At 40.4% G+C, this 16,226-nt stretch overlaps 1 protein-coding gene across 13 annotated transcripts in view; it reads left to right on the forward strand.

Annotated features, from left to right (window-relative positions):
* The window catches only part of PMFBP1 (polyamine modulated factor 1 binding protein 1), a 333,447-nt gene that overhangs the window by 81,906 nt on the left and 235,315 nt on the right, over window positions 1-16,226 (forward strand). For 11 of the 13 annotated variants that reach the window (XM_044987514.1, XM_044987515.1, XM_044987511.1 and 8 more), the window contains exon 3: window positions 13,671-13,799. In XM_044987514.1, the coding sequence (XP_044843449.1) occupies window positions 13,671-13,799 (129 nt within the window). Of the gene's footprint in view, window positions 1-4,999; window positions 5,019-7,908; window positions 8,009-13,670; window positions 13,800-16,226 lie in introns of those variants that run through there. The other 2 variants (XM_044987522.1, XM_044987521.1) reach the window with 2 other exon arrangements.

A 16,226-nucleotide genomic window follows, 5' to 3' on the forward strand; every position in this document is an offset into this window, starting at 1 on the left:
CCTTTTTTCTTGCTTAACAGACCTTAGAGTAGAATGACTAATGAATATTATAGGCCTGTTTGGGGCTGTGAGATGATAGATGAATTAGAGATGTATACATTAATTAATAAAAATGACATCCCAGAGTCAAAATCAGCAGAGACCACAACAAACATTAGTAGAATGTTTCCCTTGAAAATCCCTTCTCAAACACAGTGTTCTACCATTTTCTAACAGTCAGGATGAAGACATCTAAGCCCATCTGACATTACATTATCCTCCCAGCAGTCTTTTGTACTCTTTGCTTTATATTCTGCTGCACTAGAATCCCTATAGGCTCTTGTGCTCCATATCAAATGAGTGTGTAGTTTGTTACTTATTTGAAAGTGTTCAGCAGTGGAAGAGTGTTTCTGATAACCAAATGTTTCTTCTTGTGTGTATGCATATATATGTGTATATTAGAAAAACTCCCTCAGCTCTTCGTAGAGATTTTTTTTCCAAAGAAGTCGGTTTACACATGTTCTTTCAGGCTTTCTTCACTGAGAAATGAGCGAGTACTCTAAGTTATAAATTTGTTAGTCTTTAAGGTGCCACAAGTACTCCTGTTCTTTTTACTCTAAATGTGTTGATCAAACATGATAATATTCTTGAAGAATCCCTGAAAACACATTGCAAGAAGTTTCCTTGCATGGAAGGAAACAAACCAACTTTAAAATTAAATGATCTGATCAGAACAGATCTCTCACAGTCTTGATTTCATTATAACTTGGTAGAAACACAAATCTGGTGCATAATTTGAGGTAAGAGATAATAAAAGGAATGATTTTTTACTACAGACAGATATGGGATTGGCACTCATCTTGTCCATAATAGTTAAGTGAAGTTTCTGGTTTCCTTCTTTCCCAAACGCATATCTGGTAGGAACTTTCCATTAACTGTTCAGAAGACTTGAATGGAAGCAGAGTACCAGCAATAATCTACTGCTATTGGAACCCTTGGGAGGGGTGAGTGAAAAACTTGTCCCCCCTCACCTCCCTTAAATTGCCTCATTTTAAAATCTACAGGTTGGCGAACAGGACAGAATCCAGCCAGAGGAAAAACCATCTTGACTCTGCTTCCTAACACTAAAATGAATGCCTGACTCCACCACACTAAGTGCGGGGGGAGGGGGTTTGAGGAGTCTCGAAGAATGGAGTAGTACCAGCGTATTAGAATTTAAGAGGGTAAATGTTGAGAAATTAAAAACCTGATGCAATGGCAAGAAATCTTAAAAAGCATGAATGTGGAAAGACAGGAAGAACCTAAATACACCATAATAATTAAATTGCAACAGACTATAATTTCTCTGATAAAGAAAAATACAGGGAACAAGAAGTGACTAATGGAGTTCAAAGATTTGAGAATACAAAGAGGCCTTTATTTGGAATGAAGATGGGGAAGAGAAACAAACAAAAATATTCGGAATCAGTTATGATTTACGTGGAAAAGAGGGGCAGCAATAAAGCAGGCTGAGTAAACTCTGCCAAAGAGCTGAAGAGGAATAAAAGAGATATTACTTGCATTGTATATCGGTGCGGGGGGAGGAGGGGGCGAAGGGAACTAAAGACCTCCATTAATAAAAGGAGAGTCAGCTAGAAGTCTAAAATGACTGAGCTACTGAACTGACTATATAAATGGTTCTTTAACAAGAAAAGAAAGAAAAGTGGTACAGGCAATTAAAAAATAATGAAGACTTTTCAAATAAAGATGTGAGATAAATTAGTTAAGAGAATATGTAGGAAAATTGACAATATACAGACTGCTGGTTCCAGGTGACCTATATGTAAAGGATGTAAAGGAAATTAATGAAATTTAGCAAAAACACTGGCTATTATATTTGAAAAGTAACAGAACTGGAGAAGTATCAAAGGATTGGAAAAAAGCAAATGTGGTATTGATCTTCAGAAATGGATGAAAGAATGATCCTAGCAATTACCATCTGTTTAGTGTTGCTTCAGCATCTAGTAAAATTCTGGGTTTTGGGGGGGACAGTGATAGAAACAAATCTGTAAATATCTAGGGGATGAGGGAACCATATGCAATAAACAATATAGGTTTATAAGGAACAAATTCTGCCAGGCAGACTTCATTAGTGATCTGGAAGAGGGTAAACTGCATGGGTGAGATTTTTCAGCCCTGCTGTGGCCCCGTACCCCAGGTAAAGGGGTTGGAGCAGTGTAAAGGGATTCTAAAAGCGTACCTGGCTACAGAAGACTCCCTCATAAGCCCCAACATAAGGAATGTGGCTGTGTGTGGGATGGCATTTTAGAGAGCAGGGACTGTGGGGGACTTTGGGCAATCCTACTGGGGGTTTCTCCAGCCCCCCCAAGCAGCCAAAAATTGAGAGGATGGGGGCAAAGGTGGTTTAAAGCTACCATAAGGCCTCGTGGCTGGGAGTTCAGTGCTAAGCCTCTTAGCACTGAATCATTATAGGTGCCTAAAAATAAGAAACAAGACAAATTTGGAGGCATTTTACTCATTTTTGTGAGTCTGCACTAAAGTACAGTTCTACTCTAAGAGGAATTGTGAAAATGGCACTTCCTTATTCAGCAAATCTGCTGTCCTGTGTATTTAAAGTCAGCTCTGCTGACGTTACTGATTAATAAAGCACTGCAACTTACTTTATTTGCTTAGACCTGCAGAGGCAAGAGTGAGTGAGCTGGATTCTATTCTATTTTTGTGTATCCTCAACAGAATCGTTTGTGAAATTGTAGTTAGTCACAGCTGTGCAAACTCATGAAGGTAGTAGGTTGCACAGGTGTAAGTGAAGGCAGAATTTGGCTTGCAGAATATTTTTTACATTTTAGCACCTAAAAATGTGGTAGGTGCCACATAAAAAAAAAAAAAAAAAAGTAGACAGAGCTCCTATCAGGGACTGCTAGTGTCAGATGTCATGGTGTAATAAGTGAGGATCATAGACAAAAAGGGGAGAGGTGATGAGGGAGGCAATAAGATAAGACACGTACACATGTAAGGCATGTATATGCCTCGATGATTCTATTGTTTAGTTTTCTTCTCCTCCTTTCTCACTGGCAAGATGGCAGAAAGGACTTTTTAGGAGGGACTTGAAGTGACAGAGATGTCTCAGAGAGCATGTTCGAGGTGGGCATTCAGAACACAAGGTTCTGAATGTTTATTGATAGTGATACTCAAGAATAAAAGATTGTGGGATGAGTTTGAGGCACTGGCAGCTAGAAAAACACCTGAAAAATGTGATCCGGTAGTCATTGGGAGATAATAAACAGAGCTCCACAATGCTATTTTTAAAGTCACTTTTCTGAGTAGAAGTGCATTTAAGGCTGGAAAAAAATGATTTATAGATAAAGATGGAAAGAATTAAGTATATTTAACTTGCCAAAATTAATTAACTGAAGGGTGGTTGTTCCAATCAGCAAGCATTTCAAGAGTGTAAACACCAAGGAAGGGAGAGCAATTATTTAGAATGGGGACAAAAAGAGGTGCAACTGGGAGCTATGGATTCAAAATATGCTAAAAAAATTTTAGACTGAATATCAGGAAATATGTCCTATCAGAGTGATTTGTTAGACTGTAGAAAAGTTTGCCAGGGAAATGTGGAAAGCCCCATTGACTGTGTCAATTAAAATTGCACTGGAGAACATACCGCAGGGAATTCTGCACTAAAAAGGAAATGGACAAGATTAGCTAATAAACCTTTTCCACATCTAGAGTGAAATCCTGGCCCCACTGAAGTTTTTTTTTATTTTTATTTTTTAAGTTTTGCTATTGACTTTAATGGGGCTGGGTTTTCACCATTAGCTCTATGGTATCAGGCATTCATTCTATCCCATGGTGTCGTCCCATAAAGTAACTTCATAGTATATTCAAATAAAAAGTTTGTATTTTCTTGTTCATGCAGTTTAAGTTACTGGACTGTTGTAGGTTTCTCTGAGTTAATGAAATACCTGAGAAACCTCTGTTGAGTCTCCTTCCCCACTTTGTTGGCTGTGGACTTGTGTGTTCCAAACTCCATGGATCCACTCAGATGGAGTAGCCAAATGTACACAAGTGCATTGAAAATGCATTTTTCACTGCAGTTTTGCAACCACAACAATGAAATATACAAAATTCCATTCACTTCCTGATTTTGGCCAGTCCATTTCCCATGATATTCTGAAGGTATTTTTTTATTATTATTTTAATAGGGTGCTAAGCCTTGTTTTGAGCGATATCGAGAAAATCTTGCTCCTCATTGTGATAACACAATATCTCCCCAACATTCTATTCAAGTTATCTTATGCACACATCTGTAGCTGTACCCTGCCCCCCAGTCTGTATGCAGAGTGATTTAAATGGATAGTGGGCCTCTGGAAAGAAGACGACAGAATTTAAAATTGTGCTTAATCTCATGATACCAAAGATAATGTGATCTAGATGGGTAGCTCATACAATTCAATTTGAAATATGTTCTTTCCTTTCAGCTAGAAACAGAAGCTTGTATATTGTGTATTCTCTTAAAGATCTATATTCTCACACATAATGAAACTTAGAGAATTCAGTGTCACTTGTTAAAGTGAAATTAGATCTGGGGAATTTCCTCTGGGATATGGAGGAGACCACGGGCAATATCTTTCTTGGCGCTGCAAGAAAACCGTGTGCTGTGCATGAGATTTGTGGCAGTACATGTAGAGATGTTGCAGGAATATGGTACAGTATGTGGGGCATACTGTTGCAGTAAATCATACCCATTTGTCCCATGTCAATAGGGTCTGTAGAATATTCTAATTTATGATCAAAGTTACTGGCCCTGTTGTTACTATTTAGATCAGAGGACCTGAATGTGTATTGTGACAAATCCTCCAAGGTCAGTAGAAGGCAGTGTGATGAATCTGCTAAGGGTGAATCTCCTGCTGCTCTTCTGGCTCTTGACTGGAGGAGGATAGCTCAGGCAGGAGGAAAAGGTTCCATGGCAGTTGGAATCTTGAGACAGCAGTACAGGTTCCTAGTGGCTGCTCAGGGTGATTTAGCTGAGGTTTCTGAAGGTGCTTGTGTCCTGTTGGTTTAAGAACAAGAACTCGGGGTCACCAAATGAAATTAATAGGCAGCAGGTTTAAAACAAGCAGAAGGAAGTATTTTTTCACACAATGCACAGTCAACCTGTGGAACTCCTTGCCAGAGGATGGTGTGAAGGCCAAGACTATAACAGGGTTCAAAAAAGAACTAGATATGTTCATGGAGGATAGGTCCATCAATGGCTTTTGGCAGGGATGGTGACCCTACTCTGTGTTTGCCAGAAGCTGGGAATGGGCAACCGGGGATGGATCACTTGATGATTACCCATTCTGTTCATTCTCTGTGTGGCACCTGGCATTGGCCATTGTTGGAAGACAGGATACTGGGCTAGATGGACCTTTGGTCTGACCCAGTCTGGCCGTTCTTATGTTAGTGTAAATAGACTAGTTCTTCTTTGAGTGGTTGCAGATATGAATTCCATTCAGGTGTGCTTGTGCCAATGGCACCAGACTTGGAGACTTTTTTCCCAGCAGTACCCACGTGTGTGTGTGGGGGGGGTGGCACATGTACCTTCACTTCCTTGTGTCCACGTCTAAAGTAATGCAAGGGCAGTGGCGCCTCAACCTCCCCTCAGATCCTTCTTACTGCCATTGACCTTAGTCAGAGCTCCCCATGTGCGAGTCTCCTCCTCATGCTTATTTTCTCTATGTCACACTCGTATCTCTGGGACTTATTTTTGTAAAAAGTTTAATGGTTAGTACCTAGGGTCTAGTATAATTTCTAGCTAGTTAGTTTTTATAGTAATTTATAGTGCTGAGCCCCATGTGGGATGCAGCATTCTCTGGGCTCCAAACATTGTCCATTGTGTGGGGTCTCTCTCCCCCACATTGACCCCCATTCTCGCTGCTTGCTGTGTGTAGGTGAAGGTAACAGTAAGGAGAGATGTAACATATGTTGATCCTTTAGAAAGGGAATGCAGATTGCAAGAGGCCTTAATCTGTTGGGACAGTTTATGAAGCTTGTATTGGCACTGGGACCCACTTCAGCCAGCAGGACTAGCTTCCCTCAACCCTCTTCCACATTGTTGGTGGTAGCGAACAGACCCCTGGACTCTGATTCTTCCCTGAAAAGGGAAAGCTGTTGATCTGCATCCCCTGAGGATCCCAAAACCAGATTGGGGACGTTCAAAAATCAAGGAGAGATACGTCATCCTCTTCATCAAAGATGGGCTCACAACTTCCACAAGATTCAGGTCAAAGGCCTGGGATAGAGCTGGGCTGTCAACCTGTGTCACCAGTTTTGTTTTTGTGCAGGTCACGGTCCAGGTTCAATGACTGATGGAGACCAGGTCTCATGTAAATGTTCTCTCCAATCCCTCTTTTTCCACAAGTTATTCACAAACTGAAACAGGAAAACGTCAAGTTTATCCTCATTGCACAGACCCAGCCAAGGCAGTGCTGGTTTTTAGATTTCTTCAACCTTTCAGTTCCTCCTCACACTCTGTCTCTTTTCCCAGACTTCCTCTCGCAACTGAACAGTCGAATACTGCATCTGGACTCCGGCAACCTCCATCTCACAGCTTGGCATCTGGGTGCCTAGACCAAGAAAAAGAGTATACTCTGCAGTGGTTAAGGAGATCCTCCTCAATAATGGAAAGCAATCAGTGATATCTGCTTATCTGACCAAGTGGAAACGGTCTTCCATCTCGTCAACTAGTTGTGGGATACAACCTTTGGCAGCAAAGATCCAAGACATTGCAGAGTATTTTTGACACTTGAAGTAACCAGGCCTGTCTTTGAGTTCCATGAGAATGCACTTACAGAGATCTTAGCTATCCACCCTCCAATCCAGGGATGATTGGTATTTTCCAATCCTGTGATTCTTAGATTTCTTAAAGATGTGACTTGTCTCCTGCCCCCATCAAGGACTTGGTGTCCCCTTGGGACCTAAGTATCATACTAGAAGCCCTTACGGGCCCACCATTTGAGTCTATGGCAACTTGTTCTTGGCTTCCTCTAAGTCAAAAGATTGCTTTCCTTATAGCCATAACGTTGCTAGGAGAACATTTGAGCTGCAAGCATTGATGGTGGGTGGTCCTTCTACAATGTTCTTCAAAGTAGCTTACGACCATACCTGAAGTTTTTATTTTGGACCAGCTTTTCATTTAAAACAGGCAATATATCTCCTGATCTTCTTCCCAAACCTCCATGCTAGCAGAGACTAGGAATGTCTATGTGACTTAGAAATCAGGAGAGTGCTGGCTTTTTATCTGGACAGGTCCAAGTCCTTCAGTCTCCTTGCCTTTTTGTGTCCTATGCAGATCACATGAACGGCTTGACAGTGTCAGAACAAACTCTCTCTCACTGGACCACCTCCTGCATTACAGTGCCATATGATGTAGCCAATATTCCTCTTCTTCAAAGACTCTTACCCTGTTCTACAAGGGCCCAGGCTCCATCAATTGCTTTCCTCAAGGATGCTCCCTTCTGGACATCTGTAGGGCTGCTATTTGGTCCTCAGTACATACATTGCTCAGCACAGTGCAGTCACAATGGCCTCTGGGTTGGATGTGAACTTTGGCAAAGTTGTATTTTAATCATTTTTCAAGTAGACTCTGAACCCACCTCTAAACAGTACTGCTTGGGAGTCATCTGAGTGGAGTACACATCTGCAATCACTCGAAGAATTTGAAATGGTTACGTATCTGTTCTGTAACTTGTTCTTTGAGATGTGGGTGCAGACGTATTCCACAATCCACCCTCCATCCTCTCTCCAGTGGAGTCTTAAGCCACTCACTCCAGTGCAAAGGAACTGAGGGGCATTGGAGTGATGCTATCTTTATATTGCCTTGGAAGGGGCCAAGAGGAGGCATAGGGCATGGGCTCCATGAGGAGGTGTAGGGCACATGCATCACACTGCTGTGGGGGAAAAAGTCTCCAACTAGTGCATTCGGCACAAATGCACCTGAGTGCAATACATGTCTGAACCCAGTTCCCAAAGAACAGCAATTACAGAAAAGGTAAGTAACCATTTTTATACCATACCTGATTCTGTGACATCAGTTTCTCTCCAACAGTGGAAATAGACCTAGTTCAAGGCCCCATTATTGAGTATTGCTTTGCTGAGGAGCAACAGTACCGTTACAAAGAGCTAGGCTTGTGGAATATTCAGGTTCTGAGCTAAATCTAGAAAAGTTAAGAAATTCATAATTACTTCTTAAATATGACCTGGGGGGAGGATCATGGGGGAGCTTAGTTATACATCCTCTCTTTATAGGTTATGTCTATGGAGTAGACTTATCAAGGTTAATATAACTGACCTCGGTATTTCCAGTAACATAAGGAGAATATAAGATCTTTCATGATATATGGTATCACATATTTTACATAAAACCAACTGCAACTGGCTTCTACACAGCTTCAGCCTTTGTCTTTGTTGTTTACCAGGAACCACACGCCGCCTGGATCTCTCTAAAGCATACAGAGACATCCAGTGACTGAACATATATGGCAAATAAACATATAATTAAATATGTAGGTAACAACACAACTGGCATTCATCTATCCTTTTTAAAGCTTCAGGTGGAAATCTGTTCTAGGTCATATCCTTTTCAGTAGCATTAAGGTATCTAGACCCTGGATTTGGTCATTGCTCCACATAAACAAAGTTTAGAAAACAGTTATCTGTCATTATACAACAGGCTGAAGAAATGGAGGTTTTATCTCTGAAGAAAACAGTAAAGCAGTCAATACAGAAAAATAGCTAAATACACAAGCCACATGTCTGAATTAATTTCTATGTGATGGAGATGAGGAATTGTTTTCTGAATGTCAACTTTTATACGATGAGCCATTATAAAAGGTTAGGCTTTCTCACCACAGTAATCCTTCCTACACTTGATGAGAGGGATATGGGACTTAAAAGGCTAGGAATCCAGACAGTAGCTTTTCCCAAATAACAGCAGTTTCTTGTGAAGTTAAGTGGTGTACTGCCCTTTTGGAAAAAAGAGAAATGGAAAGAAATCTCAAACTTACTTCAACCCTTCCCCAAAGAGGAGATATTAACTATGGATCAAGACAGAACCCTTCATAGTGTCATCAGAGCAGTCCAGATTTCATAAGGGTATTTTATAAGTGGGAACTATGGAGGGCTGCATTAGAAGAAAATGGCTTATGAATCAGCTGACAAATGATGGAATACATGTAAAGCTTGTTTGAGAGGGACAACAAGAAGTCAATAAAACTAGATGGCACAGGGTTAAAGACCATGTGATAGTTTAAATACTTCAGTTCAGTGTTGAGCTATGATGGGAATGTGGATGCGGCTGTTAGGAGCTGCATGAAGAGCTCTTGGTGTGAGTGGAGGGAGTTGACAGGAATTCTCTCCAATAAGAATATGCTAAGTAAACTAAAGAGCAAAGTGTGTAAGATCATGATTAGACCAGCCATGACATACAGGTTGGAATGCTGGCCAATGAGAAAACGAGCAGAACAGCTACTTCACACTGCCAAAATGAGTGCTCATTGGATGCTGGGTAAAACGAGAGCTGATAGGCTACACAATGAAACAGTATGAACAAAGTGCTCCCAGAATAGCTGAAGGAGTATCAACTGAGATGGCTGGGTCATGTGAAACAATGAGATGTGGGATATATTGGTCAGAGAGTACAAAAGCTAGTAGTCACAGGACAAAGGCCTAGAAAAAAGGTGATTTGAGACACTAAAGTAAGACATGAATGTTGATGGCTGCTTGGAAGATGCACTTGACAAGAATGCTTGGAGGTGAAGAGAGAGAGCTGCCAAACCCGATTGAAGGGTGTGATGCTATATGATTGAAATATGACCATGTATATCATTGATATTGCCACTGTTAGACAATTGCAACAAATCTTGTACAAAGTATATCATAGAATCATAGAATATCAGGTTTGGAAGGGACCTCAGAAGGTCATCTAGTCCAACCACTTGCTCAAAGCAGGACCAATCCCCAACTAAATCAAAATCATGTAATGTGTCAATGGAAAAGTTATTTGCTAAAGGTGATTATCCTATTTATATGCATGTATCATTTTGTATCTGAAGTGAAGAATATTGGCTATATAGCCGTATCACCATTGTGTTTGTTCCTGGGGTAACACCCACAAAGTAGTTTACATCCAGTCTAACCAGCATACTGTGAATGGACTATTCAAGTTGATAGCTTATCAAAGACACTTTAACTCTCTCAGTGGGCCATGGAAGAAACTCATTCCACCCAGATGGCTCTTCCTGCAGATGCTTTAGCCTCCAAGTGGCCAGTGGCTGCCCCTGTGAGTCAGTAAAGCATGTGACGTGCTTATGTGACCCTGAACTCCATATTGCACCAGTAATTTTCCACAAACTGTGCTGTGGGCTTTTGTTTGGTACAATAAAATTCCAGGCACAAAGCAGCGAGTATAAAAGACCCTGTAAACATCTCCAGGGTGTCTCTTTTCTGCTCTGATTCTCTGGACTGTGGACTTGCATCTAAAAGGAGCATTGTGATCTGTGGACTGAGAAGTTTCCAATCTTTTGGAATTTACCAGAGACTTTACAAGCCAGCAGTCTGAAAAATCACTGCTACAAACCTGATATAAGAACTTTGCAATGATTATATGTATGGCTGGTCTCTTGGGATTCGAAGAACCCTTTGTTTGATTGATGAAATTGGTTTTCAATAACCACTCATCAGAGTCTAGTGTCTGTATGGTGAAATAAGGGTTGTGATGCCTAAGGAGACTGCATTTTTGACTTCTTGTTAACCAATGTGGTGAGACAGAAGTTTACTTTTGTTACTGGCTTGGTATAATCTAATGATAGATTAACCAACAGTGTGGGGTGAGTTTGCCATATTTCTCAGCAATTTGTCCTGAATCTGGCATTCTCAGCTGTTGAACCACTGAGGCACAGTGACAAAGGGATAAGGCAAAGAACATTTCATAAGTGGGAAGCAGCCTAGAAGCTGAAATAGGCACTTTTGGCAGCAATATAACAAAAAATCCTCTTGAAATTTGAAATGTTGTCTATGTTGACATTCTGTGTCAATAAAGCAAAGTAGTATACTGGTGAGAGAAAATGTAAACTATTTATACACCTTACAGGGTTCAAAATTAATTGTATTGACTAAAGAAAAGGGACCTGCACCTCATTACAGACATCTCAATGAAGAACTTTGGTTAATGTGCAGCTGTAGTCAAAGAAGATGCTGGGATGCATGAGGAATGGAATGGAGAATATCAGAGAACATTATAAAGCCTTATATATAAATCAGTGCAATTGCCTCATCTGGATAGCGTGTGCAGTTTTGATCAACCCATCGGAAAAAAGATATTGCAGAATGAGAGGATGTTCGGAGAAGAGCACCAAGAAGGGTCAAGGGCCTGGGAATAATTCTGATATGAAGAAAACTTGATAAGATTGGGATTGTTTCAGTTAGGCAACAAATAAGAGGGGACCTGATAAAAGTACATAAAATAATGATTGATCTGGAGAAGGGAGATTGGGAACTTCTGTTTTCCCTGTCTCATGACACAAAAACAAGGGGACATTCAATTAAGTTAAAAAGTGCTGAATTCAAAACCAATAGAAAGAAATACTTTTTTACACAACATTTAATTAGACAATGAAATTCATTGTCATAGGAAGTGATTTAGGGCAAGAATTTAGCAAAATTTCAAAAAGGATTGGAAATGTATATGGACATTGAGATCTAGAATTGTTATAATTAATGCTAAAATTCAGATTGGCTTAAACCCTGAGGCATGAGTTTTAATACCTATCTATCTATTAGAGACCACAGTGAGACCTAATGCAGGGGGCAGATTATCCTACGTTTGTCTACTACGGTTTTCTTGTACCTTCCTGTGATGGGCTACTGGATTAGATGGTCCTTGGGTCTGATCCAGTATAGTAATTCCTGTGTTCTTATCATTTGAGACTTCATTTCTTACCTATGGCTGTCCGAGTAACAACAAGGCATTTCTAACTACAGTATCACAAATATTTGTGGGGTTTTAAATTGCAGTTTCTAGCCTTAATCAAAGGTATTCCATACTAAGTGTGAACAAGATTACAAATGGTAGACTATGTTCAAATGTTCTTAAGTGTACTAATTTGTACCTTTGGCATGCTGTCTTTTATGAAGATTAGTGGAATGGTTTATGACAAGAATTTCCTTTATAGATAGCTGCCATGGGAGTTGCTATTTTAAAGGGAAATTATCCACATTTTTCTCAATTTGCATCTATAAAAAGGCCATGGTTAGATAAACTGTGTAATGAATTTTTCAAAGTGTTTAATGCTAGTTATTTCATTGAGTGGATTGTTTGTCCATAACTTAATTGGTGAAAACCCTTCTATCACCCTTCAGCAGGCCTGAACAGCCAATGCAATTGCCGGGAGGCTTGGTGCCAGTCCAAGTCACCTGAACACCCCCATGTAGTTCTGCATTTTATAGAGTGGACAGCACAGATGTTGAGCTCCTGGCTTCCCATTCCAGTGTTTTCCTTAGCTAAGGCTCTCACAAGAAGTGGGTGCCCCTGTGTGGCAGAGTGCTGTGAACCAACAGCGAAGCTAGCACTCTGATCACTTAAACACTGGCTTCTATCCCTGAGGTTTTGCTGATGTGTCATAACATCTGAAGACGCCTACTTTGAAAGTCCTGGTTCAGAGATCCACCATAACAGGGTTTCCCAAACTGTGGTACACATACCCCGGTGCTGAACTGGGGAGTTTATAAGTAATCTAATTGCTATGGTAGTTGCTGCTGGGGCACCAAGAGGTACACGGGCAAAGCTGGATTAGCACCCAAAAAACCCTGCGTTTTCACTGGACTCTTGTTCTAGTGTTTTGATTTTGTTTCCTTTAATGATGTAGCCAGAGGGCCAAGTCACTGCAGTAGCCAAACCAGGCTGGAAGGTCAAGTGAGCCAACATGAATGAGAGGAAGCAGAAGCTAGCTCAAAGCCAGACCAGGTTGACAGCACTGCTACGGTGCCTTAGAAAAACCACAGTGAGCACAATGTTTCACCACAATACTTCCTGTTAGGTTTCTATGGAGCTTTCCTTGACCAGCGCAGACACAGCCTAACCATGCCATAAAGTGGTTTACAAAGCTGTTAATTAGTCTGGTTTCTGCACTATTTATTCCTAAATGTTAAATTACAGACTGTGGGACTGGCCCATTTAGATACCTAGTGATTTCCATTTTGGAAGAGGGGTCCTTTTCTTCACAGCTACTAGAACAATACGCGTTCTTTATGTTTCCGCCAGGCCTCCTAGTACCTACTGTCGAAAGCCGGATATCTAGTAATTCAGTCCAAACTTCATTACATGGTCGTGCAAACCTCTTTTTAGAGTATCAGGAGAGATCACTGCTTCTTATTACCACCTCTTTTAAAAAGACTCAGTCTCTACTTGGTGCACCTAGCAAGTCTGCATAACCATGTGTTCCTGTCACAGTTATCCTTGTTCTTCCATCCCTAGTCCCTTCATTTGTCTCTCACACTTGTCTTTAGTTTGTAAGCTATTTGTGGCTGGGACTGTCTCATACTATGTGTGTGTATACAGCACCTAATACAAGAGGACCCTGGTTGGGGCATTCGCATGCGACTGTCATATAGATATTCATGATAATCTACAGCTGAGCTACTTTTTGCCTTTACAGATGAAGGTGAGGCTTCTCCAGTCCTACGTAATGGACCTGAGTGACCAGAATAGTGTCTTAGTTCAGACGATGGAAGAGCTGGAGAGAGAGTCTGAGTGGAAGGTGGCTACACTAGAGGCAGAGCTTCAGGTACTGTTTGCTGTACGTGGATGTACCAAAGAAATTGTGTGTTGTGCTCTTCAGGGGTCATTACTCTCTGTTTGCAGAGCATTCTGTAAACCTGCCTAAAAATGCCTATGGGACTACTTATCTCCTTCTCTTTTACTGCTACGGTATATGTGTGTGTGTTATGAGAAACTTCCTTTCTAGGCCTGGTCTTTGATGAGTTAATTACAGTGCCTTGGTTGGACCTACTTTTCTTTTTAATCCTCACCCCATCCTGCTCCAGTTATTTTTCATACTGTATGTGTAACAAAATATGAGAATGGGGTCTGATTTGGGGGGGAGGTTTATGCTTTTAACTATTTTCAACATTTCATATATTTTTGGGGTGTATATGGTCATCCCAGGTTTTCCATGCTAAAATATAAAATGGAGATGACACCAAGCTGGGGGAGATTGCAAGCACTTTGGAGGACAGGATTAGAATTCAAAAAGACTTGACAAATTGGAGAATTGGTCTGAAATCAACAAGATGAAATTCAATAAAGATAAATGCTAAGTACTTAACATAGGAAGGAAAAATAAAGTGCACCACTACAAAACGGGGAATAACTAGCTAGGTGGAAGCAGTGCTTAAAAGGATCTGGGGGTTATAGTAGGGCACAAATTGAATATGAGTCAACAATGTGATGGAGTGGTGAAAAAGGCTAATATCATTCTGGGGTGTAATAAGAGGAGTGTTGTATGTAAGACTCAGGAGGTAATTGTCCTGTTCTACTTGGCATTCATGAGGCCTCAGCTGGAGGACTGTGTCCAATTCTGGGCACTGCACTTCAGGAAGGATGTGGACAAACAGGAGAGAATCCAAAGGAGAGCAACACAAATGATAAATGGTTTAGAAAACCTGATCTATGAGGAAAGGTTAAAAAAAACTGAGGATGTTTGTCTTTAGAAAAGAAGACTGAGGGGGGACCTGATAAGTCTTAAAATGCCATCAAGGCTGTTATAAAGAGGACAGGGATCAGTTGGTCTCCTTGTACACTGAAGATGGGACAAGCAGTAATGGGCTTAATCCACAGCAAGTGAGACTTGTTAGATATTAGCAAAAACTTTCTAACTGTAAGGATAGTTTATATTCTGGAATAGTCTTCTAGGGGTGATTGGGGAATATCCGTCATTGGTGGTTAAGAACAGATTGGACAAACACCTGACAGGGATGGTTTAGGTTTACCTGGCCCTGCCTCAGCGCAGGGGGTGGGATATGATGACCTCTCGAGGTCCTTTCCAGGCCTATTTTTTTTTATTCTGTGTCTATAAACTCTGTGGTTGCTGATATAGAACAGAGTCTAACTCAGAAGTTGATGACAATATCTCATAGCTATTGGATCAGTGGTAACTTGTCTAACTGTAAGTTAGTGATACTCAGACTGAGGCTCACGAGTGACAGTGGCTTGTTAATGTGTCTCCTATGGCTCTTTGCAGCACATGATATTAAAACGCTGTGTAATTTAATTATTAACCAATCAGGATGCTTTTATTATGTTATTAACCAATTGTAGTTGATAAAATAATACTTGGTCATTCCTTTTGCTGAGAGAATTTTATTTATATATATATATATATATATATATATATATATATATATATATATATATATATATATATATATATATAAATAATATTAAATGAAACGATGGATTCACACTTCAGTGGATCTTTTGGGTAATATTGATCACAAATTTGGCTCCTGAACCACTGAGGTCTAAGTGTCACTGCTCTACGTGATGCTTTTGGGGTCCCTGCAGATTGAGCCTTGGTGATAGGGAGGTGTGAAGAGACATGAGGTTGGTGGACAGTGCCATGTCCTCATCAAGATGGATTGGTCATATGTGACTAACTTCTGGTCAAACCTTTTAGCAAGACAGCAGCTGATAGATGTAGACAGAGAGAAGCAGAATATAGGCCTTCACAATATGATAGGAAGACTTCATACTTATATATAGCTTGCACTCCTAGATCTTAATGTGCTTTCAAAGTTGGGTCAGTGGAGTTGCTGCATTTTACAGATGGGGAAATGGAGGCAAAAATATTAAATAAATTTTCCAATGTCACACCTTGAGACAATGGCAGAGGCAGGATTAGAACATGGATTGGTTTTAATCACAAGACAACATTGTCTCTCTGTAATGGCCTGAACACATTTGGGATTGATAGCTGGACAAAAGCAATACTAAACAATTTTTTTTTTAAACAGTGGGCTGTGAATAGCTAAGATGGATGCCTTGATGACTAAGCAGGCAGATACCATAAGAATGTATGGAAGTGATAAATCTGTTTTGGGCTGCCTGCAAGCAAATGAGTGCTGTAGTGAGTAAAGTATTTAGGGATGCAATTTCATTAGAATCTAGGAGTTAAGACTAGCACAATATTTCTTCATACATTAGAAAAACTAAA

This window comes from Mauremys mutica, chromosome 14 (assembly GCF_020497125.1).
Source record: "Mauremys mutica isolate MM-2020 ecotype Southern chromosome 14, ASM2049712v1, whole genome shotgun sequence".
Lineage (NCBI taxonomy): Eukaryota > Metazoa > Chordata > Testudines > Geoemydidae > Mauremys > Mauremys mutica.